General features: G+C 40.2%; 1 protein-coding gene across 1 annotated transcript; it reads right to left on the reverse strand.

The window, feature by feature from the left end:
* Nucleotides 1-1,774: 1,774 nt before the first annotated feature.
* C6H14orf28 (chromosome 6 C14orf28 homolog) lies at nt 1,775-8,195 on the reverse strand. Its single transcript, XM_052185785.1, has 5 exons — nt 7,882-8,195; nt 4,891-5,415; nt 3,760-3,849; nt 2,525-2,659; nt 1,775-1,976 (listed from the first exon to the last, which is right to left on the reverse strand). The coding sequence occupies exons 2-5, from the start codon at nt 5,412-5,414 to the stop codon at nt 1,793-1,795; spliced, it is 933 nt and encodes a 310-aa protein (XP_052041745.1). The 5' UTR covers nt 5,415; nt 7,882-8,195; the 3' UTR covers nt 1,775-1,792.
* Nucleotides 8,196-15,240: the final 7,045 nt, after the last annotated feature.

A 15,240-nucleotide genomic window follows, 5' to 3' on the forward strand; every position in this document is an offset into this window, starting at 1 on the left:
ACCCCACCATAAATTAGAGAGTGATACAAGCCACTACTGATTTTCTTTAGTGATATGAATATTACCTGAATAATTTAATTGTAAAACGTTTGTAAGACAGAATCTGGGAGACTACCTATACACAAGAGGTAGAAATATGTTTTATTAGCATGTTCAAGGTAGTCAAAAAATTAACATCTTAACCCTCACAACAACCCTGTGAGGTAGGTAAGTCATAACAATAAACTAATATCCCAAATAAAGTGCAACTCCCTGAAGAATCTGTATTAAGAATAACTTAGTCAATAATATAACCATACCATTTTGTATGTATACACTAATTTGTGTTTTGTATAGTTTGATTCATGCAATACATGTTACTAGAAAAGCTTGCTGCAAATCAAATCCCAATTACCATATTTGGGGAACTATTTAAATAAACCCTGGGTGATTTACAAAAATACTACCATTCTTATCTCCTATTAAAAATCATTTTCCTAATATTTACTGCAAGTGAGATGTTAGCAAGGTTCCCCCCTCAGCTGCTCATTCTAATGGCAAGTTGTCTCAAGAGGGCGCCACGGCAGCGGAAGATTTAGAATGAAACCTTAGCAATTTGGTATTCGGCAGTGAAGTCTGTTGGCATGAAGTCTTCAAATATACTGCACCCAATCTCAACCACAAACATAAACAATGTTATATTGCTGTAAACACTAAAATTAATGATAGTTCACCAAGCATTCTCTCTAAAAATATTTTCCCTTTAAATTGCAAATAGATGAGTGACTTTAGGTTATTTATATAACCCAGAAAACATGAAATTCTGCAAAATGTTTTGACTTTGCACCCATGGCATTACAAACCCAAGCCTCCTGGTGTCAGTAAGCTGTTTCAAGGGAACCAGATGTTACTAATTTTTTTAAAAATATTTTTTCTCTGTCCCACTAAAACACTGAACTAGAAGTATCACTAGGTATCCTATTGCCCTCTTAAATATATAATACATTTTTTATTGGTAGTCCAATACTAATGAATATCCAGTGGTCTAATATTTTTGATAGTTGCCTCATCTGCAAAATAATTTACTGGAGAATTTTCATTAATGATGAGATATTTACAACTGTTATATCATTTATTTGTAATGCTTACCTTAACTAAAGTATGAAGCTTAGCTAATGCCTGAAATGTGCTGGCGGGTTTACATTTTGGCAAACAGTTACAGTAACTTGCTACTACAAAGAAATGGTTTAATCTACTAAAAAGAAAATCATATAAATTTTAAAGTTGCCCCAAAGAAATTAGCAAGGGGTAAAACTAACTAAGCAATCGGTAAACTAAGCCATTCATAAGTCATCCATTCAAATTCTACTAAATCCAACACAGTGCACTTTGAAGGTAAGGCAAAGAAATATAGTCAGATAACCAAATACTGACTTTACTCTAGGTTTTCCTCAGGTATCTAAAAAGGGAAATTTAGAATTCAAATAACAAAGTATTTTTTTGGATTTAAGGATAGAAGTTTAAAAACTTTTGAGGTATATATAAATAAAAAGTACAAAGGCCATGAGATACATTTTATTCGAACATAACATATGCTTGTATAAAAATAACCCACAAAATACTTTAAAAATACATTTTTGCATAGATTGTTCATATAAAACATTTACCTGGGGGCAAAACAATGAAAAATACATCTCTGAAACTAGTATAGTTCAACTGTTTCCTTGGATACCAAGTATATACAGAACAAAAGCCCTTCGTCTGGGGAGCATGGGCAGGCGGGAGGACAATTCAATTCAGCATCAGTCTATATTTATTTCTCTGTTGCTCGAATATAAACCAATGATGACAAGAGGAGAAACTCTGGGGGTTTATTTAACAAAATTAAATTCACATTTCTGAGGCCATCATAGTGCATCCAATGTCCGTCAATCTGGAAGGCTGCAGAATAATGATGTTCCTCTTTGTTAAATAAAGTGGCGCCTTCCAGCAAGTATCTACAAATAAACAACGTGTAACAAAGTGATTAGATTTCATTTTTATGATAGTCTTTTTAAAAGTCTTATTTACTTTTACAGATATGTATTATTATTTCTGCTTCATCAATAAGAACTGATATGTATACTAGTGACAACCCCAAGGTTAAATAAATAGGTCCTGTAAAAGGCAGGGCCAGGGTTTGAACACAGTCCTGTTCTACAATCAAGCCCCTAATCATTATGCATGCCGCTATTAGCTTCTTCATAGTGGACTCTGATCCCAGCCAGAACCCAGAAATCTAAAAGGCCTTATTTTTTTATTTTATTTTTTTATTTTTTATTTTTATTTTTTAGGGTTTCACTGTGTAGCTGTCTGGTCCAGAACTCCCTAGATAATGGGGTTGGCCTCACATGAGAATCCTTCTGTCTCTGAGTCCAGAGTGCTGGGGTTAAAGGTCTATGTCACTATGTTCAGGTAACGATATCTTAATGGCTAGTAAAAATCATGGTGGACTAGTTTTTTCTCTAGTTTTGTAAATCAAACAAATAAAACAAAAACTACCTACTTGTGATCAGATAAATCCAAGTAATAGGGTACATATGCCAGATCTTCAGGTTTCCAATGCTGCATGTTTAACACAACAAAAGGGGGTGCCCCATGGCAGAAAACTCGCTGGGAAAATTCTCTTAAGCCACCACACCTAAAATAAAAGTTGTGCATGAACATTATTATACAGGCTTTTCAACACTTCTGAATTTAATTTTCTAGTTAGCATAGTTATACTAGTATAATGGATAATAGAATGACTGTTTTATTTCCTTATTTTCCTAGTTCTGGAGATTTATAGAGTTCTCTATACTTCAAGTGATACTTTAAAAATTCCTGGAAAAGTTGATTGTTTATATTAAGTTATAAAATCATGAATCTGTTGAACCATCAAATAGCTTCTATTTATGCATATAGTTTTCTCTTAAAGGTGGATCCAATAATGACTGAGGGATTATTTTTCAGGATCTTCTACTAACATAAACTGAATTCTCTGTCTGTCTGTCTGTCTGTCTGTCTGTCTCTTTCTCGGTAAATATTAAGCATACTGATCAAATACAACTTTACAGTAAAATCTCGATTAACCGGAATGCTCAGGGCACAGTCCTCTGATTGGAAAATATTATTGACTATACTAAGTTAACCAGAAAATCATTTACTTCAGTACCCGTTGATGAACTATTTAGGCTCTTTTTTTCCTTAAGAGTCATTAACATATGTATCTTTTATATTTTCTTTTATGTTCAAGATCTTCTATGGTTCTATAAAACCATTCTTCAAAATATTAACTCCTAATGCACAAAATATTGTGGACATAAAAATTTCTAAAAGATTGGAATGAATGTTTATGCCCCTCTTAACTTTTTAACTGTGTTAAGTTTTTTGGTTGTCATTTACCTTTTTCCTAAATGAGGAATGCAGAAAAAAGTCCATTTAACTGAGGGTCCTGATTAGCTGGGTTCCGGTTAACCAAGGTTTTATTGTACCTACTCAGCAATGAGGAAAAAGAGAAAAGGTATTTGCTTTGTATTCATCAACTGGCAATAGCAACATATTTTATACTTATAACTGATAACAAAACACAACATGTGATGACAAACTGAACTACTTGAGGAGCACTGAAGACTGTCAGGCTGCCTAAATATTTATGCACTGTTATTTCAGACATGTATTAACTTCAAAGAGCTTATCAGCCTAGATTTCTTCATAACACAATAGAAATACTTTCATTTCAAATGTCTATTATGCACTCACCCACGCTCTTCACAAAGTTCAATCTTGGAACAGAATAACTCATCCACAGCCAGTCGTATCAAATTTCCATGTGGAATTTCTTGGGGAGGACTACAATAATAGCAAAATGCAAGTAAGAATGGCTTTTAACAGTTCACTACATTACATTTTAGAGGCCAATGCAGTTTGACCAGAACTAATGATGTAAACCATACCACCTCTGCTGTCTTAGGGTTTTTGGCTGTTTTATTTAAGATAGGATTACTATCTTATCTTTGAGGCTACTCCTGTAGCCCAAGATAGCCTCAAAGTCACAGTTATCCTTTTGTCTCAACTCCTTACATGTTGGTATTATAGTCATTCAATAGCATACCTGACCAGCCGTATGTCTTAGGCAAACACTATAGAAGCAGCTGACCTAAATAGATACTGCATGGATAAAGCTTCCATGACCGTAATGTAAGAAAAACATTTCCTGATACATTTCATACAGGAAAACAATGACGCATGTGCACGTTCAATGAACATTTCCAGTCTATTAAGCTGTTCTTTTCCTGATTAGAGCCAAATTCACCTTGGACAAGGTCTGGATTTGTTTGTCTTCCCCTGAATCAGTCCTTCCCCCGTCAGGAGCCCTGAGGCCTTGATGTCTGCCCCCAGGTCTTCCCAGCCTGGCTCTCCCTACCTTCGTTTACTTTCCTGGAAGTCTGTGTTTTCTCTGAAAGCCAAAGCTACTCAGCTGCCTCCACTCAGTGTTAACTGTTCTCAGACACAGCCTTTCCAGACATGAGCAGCCATATATCTGGAAGACATAGGAAACTCCAAGTTTCTGTCTATAAATATGCCCTGGACCTGTCCACAAAAGAGTATTTCTTTAGTTTTCTTGTTCATGTAGAAGTATTCTTCTTGACAGGACCATTCAATAGGTCAAACACTCAAAACACTAAAGTGCTCTTTGTGAGGAGCACTTTAAAATCTATGGCATAAAGAACCTAGTAAGCTTGGACCAAGAACCACTCACTTTGCATATTGAATAATTTTATTTCTTTGCTACTAAGAAGTTACCGGGTAGTTTCGTATATAGATGCAGTATATAATTAAGGAAAACTCATTTAAAAATAAATGTGACAAAACAGAATTGAGAGAACTTACTTTATACTAATTGTGCGCTGCTGATCTTCCTGCACTCGCGTAGGGCAGCGCCAGTTAGAGCAGTAACTCTCTTGAATGGTAGACATAAGATTTTCAAGATTTTTTGTAAAATTATCATGCTCGTTCCCAAATAAATCAATTACTAATGAAGCTTTATGAACTTCAGATTTGTATTGCTGTTTTTCCATCTTATCCCAAATCCAAAGCAGCTTCACAGTTGTAAAACTGTAGGTGTCCATTAAATAAAGAAAGCAGTCGACAAACTCCCTGCCAAAATGGAGAGAGAGTTCCCTGGGGAAATTTTCATTTTCATTAAGAATGACATATAGTAACATCAAGAATCCATCTATGGTGCAGGTATTTTTCAGTCTGATCTCAACATAGAGGGGTGTACAGGATACTGCTTTGCGGCCAGCTTTGATAGTAAAAACTCCTCCCCAAGGAAGAACAGGCCTCCAAAATGATCGATCTTGGTTATAGTTATTTTTAATTGATGCTTTGATCTCTTCAAACAGTGTCTTCATCCTGAATTTTGAAAAGAAAACATATAAAGAAATGAGATCCATTTAAATGAAAATGACTCTACTTATAGAGTCAAATTAGATTTTTAGAAGGCTTCCCAATATGGAAATAATGACAATTTAATGCACTTGCGGGTATGGGATAATATGCATTGTTCCCAGGCACACACAGAAGTGGGGAAAGAGGGAACTGACTCTAGAGTTCCCCTCTGATCTCCGTATGCATGCTGCACTATGTATGACCACAGACAGATGTACATACACACACACACACACAACTTTTTTATTTTAAAAGACGTGAGCTTTGATACCTAGCCTTTTCATTAGTTTTTAATAGACATGGACTGGAGAGATAGCTAAGTAATTAAGAGCCCTTGCTGTTGTTCTTGCAAGATGATTTAGGTTCGGTTTGTAGCACCCACATGGAGGCTTACCACTACCTGTAACTCCAGTTCCAGGGAACCCAGTGCCCTCTTCTTGCCTCTGTGAGAATAAGGCATGCACACTGTGCACATACACATTCACAGATAAAATACCTGAATACACAAAAATTAGATGAATGTTTAAAAACATCCAAATCACTCTTCTTAAGGTTTAGAATAACCATCTGATGGGCTGTTGTATTAATTATATTAATTCTTTTGTGTGATATAGAAAAACCTTATAATAAATAAAAATAAAGTTATTGGAAGGTATAAACTTATGAAAATGTCATAGAGAAGCACTACTTTATAAAGTTAACATGTGCTAACAAACAATTACATATTCTATTCTTTTGTTCTTAATGTAGACCTTTTTCTACCTCAAATAAAAGCTGTGCTTCAGTTCCTTGTTAACACAGGCAGTTAAGACATTGAGATGGCACTCTTAGATACATCAAGTACAGAAGAGCATGGTTTTCATGTTAATTATACTGCAAAGTGTATTTATATTATAAAACAAGTACATAATGATCCGTTGCTGTAGATGAAGGATAATCTGGCATTTAGACAACAAAAGAGAAGTAATTGCACTTCAAACAGCAGCACAGCTAGTATTTCTATTCACTTTGGCATATTTATTTGCATTCTAGAATTGTGCTGGTCTGCATTTTAACTACAGAGGCCATGTTATGAAACCTCTATAACTTAATATCCTGATTCTTCCCTTTGCCTGTTCTGGGAATAAAACGGAGTGTCCTTCCCCTTTAAACTGCTCCCTTTCCTCTCCTAACCTTGAGGACAACCAGACACTGTTTTTAGAGTCACTGACACTATTTTAATAAAGGTGTTTGTATCCTATGTATGTTACATAAGCAGTTAAAAAAGCAGTCCTTGTTGGAAGTATTTTGTAAAAGTAGCTTTACTTTACATGGGAACAAATAACTATACATGACAACACTACTTTCTAATGTCAGTTTTCTTTTTAAATAACACATCCTCCTGAACCCAATATAAACCTAACTCTAAACCTGAGTTTTATGTCCAAAAATCAACTTCAAAACTATTCTGTGGTAGCAAAGTCCGTTGTACATTAACACGTGTATACTGTTTTCTACTTGAGACAAGATACTGCATTTTAAATAATCTAGTACTATATTTGGTTAGAATCCCGGGTGTTTATATATAGACTGTTAACATTGGCTCTCATCAATCACTTTGAAATAGCAGACTGTGACAAATCTTGAAACAAAAGGAAACACATTTCTTAACATAACTGATCAGTTTCATTTAGAGTGAAAAGAAAACTAAGGCATTCAAATATTTTTTTATAAATGAGAAAAAATTTTCATAATCTGAATTTATCTCTTGAATTTTAAAGACTTTTTTTGTAGCAAGGTTTAGGCGCTTAACTTTGGATTCCTAAATATTATACTGGAAAAGGAAGCCTAAATCCTAGCGTTTCTGTTGAAAATTTTCTCTTAGATGTGATCAAATGAAGGGTAACCAGAGCTCTGAAAAGCAATGATTATAATCTGCACCATTTAGACCGCATGATATATAAGACATACAAGGCACGAACCTAACTTCAGAGGCAAGGTTGGAAGATCTTGGAAACACTTAAAATTCTAGCAATAACTCGGTCAGTGGCTCAAATATAAATTGCAGTAAAACCCAAAACTAAAAAAGGGAAGAAAAAGAAGAGATGGCTGCAAAGAGCTTTAATGAAACAGCTCGGAGTTTCTGGCACGTCGTCACTGATGGATGTACTGGGATGGCTCTTACCTGCCTCCATCCCAGCGCCTTCAGTTGGACTGAGCCTGGGAAACTCCCCAACCTCAGTTTCTCCACCAACAGGACCCCCTTTTCCTGATCTGTCATACCCAGGGGTCACACTGCATTCCCCGGGAGACTGGATCACCTGTCGCGGGAACCGAACACCGGACTACCGAGGGGCGCGGGAGGGAGGGAGTCCACGCCCGCAAGGCCACGCCCACCCTCCCGCCCGGGCGGCCAGGCCTCGGGGCCCCAGTCTGCTCCTCCGCGCCTACCTCCCGCGGGACCGAAGACCGCCGGTGCCGCCGCACCCGTCGCCGCCGCTGCTCGCTCATGGAGAGCCCGGGCCGCCGCCGCCGCGGCCGCCACATCTACCAGCTCCTCCGGCTGCCTCGGCCGGCCCCGGCGAGTGTGCGGGCCTCCGGCACGGCCTCCATCGCGCCCGCCGCGGCGGGAGCCACCGCAGCCGCAGCGCCCAGCCCCACCCGAGCGGCCCAAGCAGCCGGGACCGCGGGGCGCGGCGCGTCGCTTGTTACGGAGCAGGATTCCGCGGGCCGCCCCCTCCCCCCAGCCCGGCCAGGCCAGCCGCCGGCCGAGAGGCTGCGCAGGCGCGAAGGCCCCGCCCAGCGTGCGCGTGTCGGGTGTGTGTGTGTACAGCCTTCAGACTTGCCCAATCGGAGCCGGGATCAGGTGTAGGAGGGCGGGTCCTGGCGGGGAGGGGCGGGGTCCCAGCGTGACAAGGTGGGTGGGGCAGCCGGAAATGGGCTGGGTTTTCCCTGAGATGCAGCTGTCTGGGCTGGAGCTGCTTGGCCTTTTGAAGTTAGTACCAATTTTGGACCAGTCTTGATTTTAGTTTGATTCTAGGTCTTTGGAATCCTTAACTCAGAAAGAGAAAGCTTATTTTCTCAGCATATTATGAGTACAGGGGATAATCATTTACATATGTGTATTTGAAATTGATGTATATGAAAAAAAGTTGAATTGGCATCTTAAATACTATTTAAGATTAGCCGTAGTAGTGTTTTACAATGGAAGGGAATACTATTAATACGTAGTAAAGCCCCATTATAGTGCTAAAAAAATAAGAGATGTTACCATGCAGCAAGTGACAAAGACAGATGCTCAAGTGGACGATGTTTTAATTCCAGAGTTTTTGGTTTTGCCCACAATTCATTTTCATTAGTAGCTTTTTAATCTTCGAAGAGTTAAAGCCCTGTGTGACTCTGTACCTGGAGGGTACTCCTCAGAATTGCTATGTCTACTCTCAATCAGAAATGGAGATGATGAGATTATTGCATCCAGGCTCTAGAATACAGAATGACAGATATGAGGAACTGAATGCCAGTCCCTTAGATGGGAGTTTTCTCGGGTTAGCTTAAGGAAGGTGGATGCTTTTTTGAACAATACCTTCTTGAACGAAATAATGCTTATGCAAGGCTGTACAAGGACCTTATGCACAAATCTCTCTAGATGGAGGTATTCGGGCTGGTAAAACTTGAGTGCAGATAAGGGAGAGAAGAAACAGTTCTCTAAGCAGAGGGAGGAAAAAGATTGCTCTGTCCAAAGAATTATAAGTAGTATTTCCTACAAAGCAATTCTTTTAATTTTCTTATTTTTGTAGTTTCTTGTTGCATTTTTACAGATGAGAATTACTGATACTGTGATAGGTTGGACAAATTATTGTGCTGAAAAGGTTCACATGATCTTAAACTTACCTTGGTAAAAGAACACCCTTTTAGAATATTTGTAAATGTTGATTATGTATTTAATTCACAATCTCTCCAAGACATCAAGTTCATTTGACAGTAAGTAGTTCATTGTTCTCTTAAAAACAGATATAGATGGCAGTGGGTGGAGAAGGTCATCGAGAGGAGTATTAAAGTATTGAGCATTATTGAGGTGTAACTGACATATGGACCGTATTTACGGTGCATCATTTGACAAGTTTTGACATATGTGCATCTGTGTGAAGCCACAGATGAACATGTGCTGCACTCTCAAGTATCCTTGTGTCCTGTATAGTTTCTTCCTTCCCGCCCCCACACCTAAGCAACCATCGGTTCTATTTTTAGTATATATTCATTTCCATCTTCTCAAGTGTTACCTGAGTACAGTCACAGTAGGGACCCTTTTGTTTCCCCTTCTTTCATAAAGTGTGACTGTTCGAGTACTCATCTATGCTCTCTGGACAGTAGCTTCTTCTTTAATGCTAAGTGTATCTCACTGTGGATGAGCTGCAGTTTCTTTTCTAGTCACGAGTTTGAGGACAATCAGTGCATCTAGTCTTAACCTCTTTTCAAGAGAGCTACAATGAAGGTTTTTGTGGGGGGGAAAGTTCTTACACGTATTGCCTTTGCTCTTGTGTGAGTGTCTGAAGAACTAGGACTGGATCATATGGTAGGTGCATGTCTAACTTTAAAAAAAAAGAGTGCTACATTATCTTCCAAAGTAGATGTGAGATTGCGCATTCTCATCGTGGAGGTTCCGCTTGCTCCACATGCTCACCAGTATTTGGTACTTACAGAATTTTTCCAAGGGGTGGTTGGGACAATTATGTGAATTGTTACTTGTTTAAAAGTATGCAGGTCAGAATCTAGAGGGTGGAAGTGACAGAGGACCTAGCTCTCAGTCGTTAGTAAAGTGGGGGGGGGGGAAAGACCCATGGTTAAAACTTCATGCACCTCACATGTGTTACAATAAGGATGGACTTTAGGGCTAAAGGAGTTGAAAGGTTAAGATGACAAAATCTGGAACATGAATATGAGGACTTAGAGTTGGGTATAAAAAAGCCAAAGGAGACATACAAGAAGAGAGAGTCAAGGCTCTGGGCTCCTGTGCCCAGGCTGCCTACCTGTTTGCCCCCTGTCCACCTCCCAAAGCCCAGGGAGATACAGCATCTATAAGATGCTATTGATTGTCCTTTGGTATACTCCTGCTTCTGATGTAGGTAACTAACTGTAGCAGGCTAAATTGTAATTGTAACAAGACACGTCCACTTAGGAGATCACCAGAGAGCAGTTCACAGGGAGCTAAATATGAGAAAACCAAAACTGCAGCAACATCCTTTTGGTTGTCATAGGGTTAACTTTGTGCTGCTAAAGGAAAGTTGCATGGTGGTCAGGTGACTATGGAAACAAGGGGGAAGTGGTCTAATTAACAGCAAGACACTTCTAAAGTTCACAGTGGCAACACCAGATCAGCCACAGGCTTCAGCAAGAGTAGACAGTCAAGAACAGCAGCAATAAAACACACATCAGAAGTGGATTGAGGAGACTTCAGTGTCCCCTACCCAGGTAGGCAGCACATGAATAGCACCAGATTATTTTCCTGATTGCACCAGGAGAATGCATAAAGACCATGTGGGTTTTCCATGGGCTTACCCCATAATAGCCCAGAGAACTAACTCGTCTCATGCCAGCGACCTTAGCCTTTATGTAATTTCTGCCTTAATCATTATAAGAACCACAGAAGCTTTCCAGTTTCATGAGGTTCCATTTATCAATTCTTGTTCTTAGAGCATGGACCATCAGAGTTCTGTTTAGGAAATATCCCCCTGTGCCAAGGAGTTCAAGGCTCTTTCCCACTTTCTCTTCTATTAGATTCACTGTATCTGGTTTTATGTTGAGGTCCTTGTTCCACTTGACTTGAGCTTTGTGCAAGGTGACAAATGTGGGTCTATTGTCATTTTTCTACAGTCAGGCAGTTAGACCAGCACCATTGATTGAAGATGCTTTCTTTTTTCCACTATATAATTGTGGCTTCTTTGTCAAAGATCAAGTGTCCATAAGTGTGTGGTTTTATTTCTGGGTCCTCTATTCTATTCCATTGATCAATGTGTCTGTCTCTGTACCAGTAGCGTGCTGTTTTTATCACTATTGCCCTGTAGTAAAGCTTGAGGTCAGGGATAGTGATTCCCCTTCCATTCATTTATTGTTAAGAATTGTTTTCGCTATTCTGGTTTTTTTTTTTCCTTTCCAGATGAATTTAAGAGTTGCTCTTTCCACATCTTTGAAGAATTGTGTTGGGATTTGATGGGGATTGCGTTGACTCTATAGATTGCCTTTGGTAGGATGGCAATTTTTACTATGTTAATTCTGCTAATCCATGAGAATGGAAGATCTCTCCATTTTTTGAGATCTTCTTTAGTTTCTTTCTTGAGAGACTTGAAGGACAAATCAGCAACCTACATTGGGAAAAAAATCTTCACTAACCCCACATCTGATAGAGGGCTAATATCCAAAATATATAAAGAACTCAAGAAACTAATCACCAAAAAACCAAACAACCCAATAAAAAATGGGGGTATAGAACTAAACTGAGATTTCACAACTGGGGAATCTTGAATGGCTGAGAAGTACTTAAAGAAATGTTCAAAGTCCTTAGTGATTAGAGAAATGCAAATCAAAATGACCCAGAGATTCCACCTTATACCTTACACCAATCAGAAAGGCTAAGATCAAAACCACAAGTGACAAATGTTGTCAAAAGACATGTTGGCAAGGATGTAGAGAAAGAGGAAGACTCTTCCATTACTGGTAGGATTGCAATTTGGTACAACCACTCTGGAAATCAATCTGGAGGTTCCTCAGAAAATTGGAAATAGATCTCCCTGAAAACCTAGCTATACCACTCTTGGGAATATACCCAAAAGATGCCCCACCAAGCCACAGGGGCACATGTTCCACTAAATTCACAGTGGCCTCATTTGTAATAGCCAGAAGCTGGAAACAACCCAGATGTCCCAACGACAGAAGAATGGATACAGAAAATGTGGTTCAATGGAATACTACTCAGCTATTAAGAACGAGGTCATTTTGAGTTTTGCAGGCAAATTGATGGACCTGGAAAATGTCATCCAGAATGAGGTAACTCAGACCCAAAAGGACAAGCATGGTGTGTCTCAATAATAAGTGGATGTTAAAAAGTACAAGACAAAACCATAACAGGGAAGTGGAAAGGAATGGGTGGGAGAACAGAGGGAGGGAAGGGGGCTTATGTGACTTTCGGGAGTGGGGGGCCAGAAAAGGGGAAATCATTTGAAATGTAAATAAAAAATATATCGGATAAAATTTAAAAAAAAAATTAAAAAAAAAAAAAAAAGGTACAGAGTACCTGAGATACAGACAACAGAACATGAAACGGTCAACAAGCTGAAGTGCCCAAGTGAGGGCGCCTCAGTCCCACTTGGGAGGGAGAAGAAAGCAATCACAAAAGGGGAGGGAGGAGCCTGAGAGGGAAAGTGCACAAGGGATGGAGGGAGTGGGGGGAGGGGGGAACATGGTCTCATATTGAGTGTGGGAAAAGGACTGAAGCCCTGAGGGCCAGCAGAAAGAATGAAAACAGGCAACCTCCGGAGATAGGAAATTGGGAGGATCCTCTGTAATGCCCTAGAGACCCTGGAGGTGAGAGACTCTCAGGACTCAAAGGAGGGGACCTTACATGAAATGCCTGACAATGGGGTAGAAGGAACTTATTGGGGCCCACCTCCAGCAGGAAGACATGGCATCAAATGAGGGGGGGAGCTATCCCACAGTCACAACTCTGACCCATAATTGTGCCCCTCTGAAAGAATTACAGGGATGGAAATGGAGAGGAGCCTGAGGAAAAGAAGGTCCAGAGACAGAACCAAAGTAGGATCTAGCTCAAGGGGAGGTCCCAAGGCCTGACACTATTACTGCACTATTATTGAGGCTACGGAGAGCTCACAAAAGGGGACCAAGCATGACTGCACTCCAGAAGACCCAGCAAGCATCTGAGAGAGTCAGATGAAGATATTTGCACCCAAACAATGGACAGAAGCAGCTGACCCCCGTTTTTAAATTAGGGAAGGCTGAAAGAAGCCGAGGAGAAGGGAAATTCTGTAGAAGGACCAGTAGTATCATTTAATCAGGTTTCCTGAGATCTCTCAAACAATGGACCACTAAACAGGCAGCATACACCAGCTGATAAGGGGCCCCCAACACACATACAGCAGAGGACTGCCAGTTCTGTGTTCATTCAGAGATGATGTACCTAACCTGCAAGAGACTGGAGGCCCCAGGAAGTTTAGAGGTTGGGTAGGGGTAGGGGCGGGCGGGGTGAGGGGCTGGGGCCATCCAAGTGGAGATGGGGTGGGGGGGGTGGGGTGGGGAGGGAGGTGGGGGGTTGGGGGGGTGGGGAGGAGGTACAGGATGTGGAACACTCAGAGGTTGGAGGGGGGGTAATAAAATATGGAGTGTAAAAAATAAATTAATTAAAAAATAAGCACAGAAAAGGGAGATTGGTAGGTTTTTCTGCATTAAAAAAACATTCCATTTGGAGCCTTTATTAATTTTTCTTCTTGCTTCCCCTCCATTTCACACTTTTCTCTAATTCTCCTTAATAAAGCTTCCTTCACTCTGCATACTACCAAGTATGTCTGTGTCTTTCATCTTCCTTGGTATGAGACAATGAACTTGGAAGCCATGTCCCAGTTTGGCTTTCAGTGACAGTGAGTATTCATGCCTGATACCCTAAATTCTTGGGTCTTGTATGACTAGGCCATGAAAAGTTCCAAAATAAAAAAAAAAATTCAGAATTCGGTAATGAATAATAGTATTGATAACAACCAACTCACAGAGAGGCCTTTATTTGCTTGATATGAAAACTCATACTGAGGATCTTTTTTTTTTTTTTGGATTTGGTGTTTTCGAGGCAGGGTTTCTCTGTGTAGCCCAGGCTGTCCTGGAACTCTCTCTGTAGACCAGGCTGGCCTCAAACTCAGAAATCCACCTGCCTCTGCCTCTGCCTCCCAGAGTGCTGGGATTACAGGCGTGCACCCTCCCCCTTCCCCCCCCCCCCCACCGCAGACTCTGAGGTTCTTTTTAAAGTGGAACAATTTCAATCACTTATAGTCCTCAATAGTTTTTCCTAGTGTGCCTGCTTCAAATTAAAGCACACATTAGCATGGCTCTTGTCTCCCCCACCACTTTTGACATGAGGACCATTTTACTAAGTGGCATTAGCCATTCAGCTTTCCGCTCCAGCCTCAAGCCTTCCACCAGAACACTAATTAGACTGGTAGTGTGTCTATCTGAGTTATATAGCTAATATGGGGCCCATGACTCTGTGACTGGGTGAAAGCCTTTACATCTTTCAGATCCCACAACACTTTTGACTTCAGCAGGACCAAAGGTTTAATTCAAAGGGGTTGAATATAACATCACAAATGTGTCTGGTCTTTTCATATGTCCTGTTACATAACTTCCTGGGAAAACAGATGTCTGCCTACCTCAGATAGGGTATCAACACAAACCAAAGTCACAGTTCCATGGAAGCCTAACTTAGTAAATCGGTGGGTTTATTGGGGTTGCATTCAGGAGCGTGGGTGTGGATTTACTCAGGCAGTTGCCTCACCGAGAAGAGCACTCCAGTGTCTCCTTTCTCCAGGAACTGTGCACTACTTTGTATAACCTTGGAGAAAGGCCTCGTGAACCTTGTAACTTTCAAGAGTTTCCTGAACTTAGTAAGTTTTGAAAGCTGTCTGGATCTCACCAGTCTTCGCCCTTACTGAAGAGAAGGTTCCAAGGAAATAGCTACCAGAATAAATAGCTCCCTTTCATCAACGCAGTAAATCCAGAAACTGTTCTCTCTGTGGCTCTCATCTCTCTGAGTAC

Source organism: Apodemus sylvaticus, chromosome 6, assembly GCF_947179515.1.
Source record: "Apodemus sylvaticus chromosome 6, mApoSyl1.1, whole genome shotgun sequence".
Taxonomy (NCBI): domain Eukaryota; kingdom Metazoa; phylum Chordata; class Mammalia; order Rodentia; family Muridae; genus Apodemus; species Apodemus sylvaticus.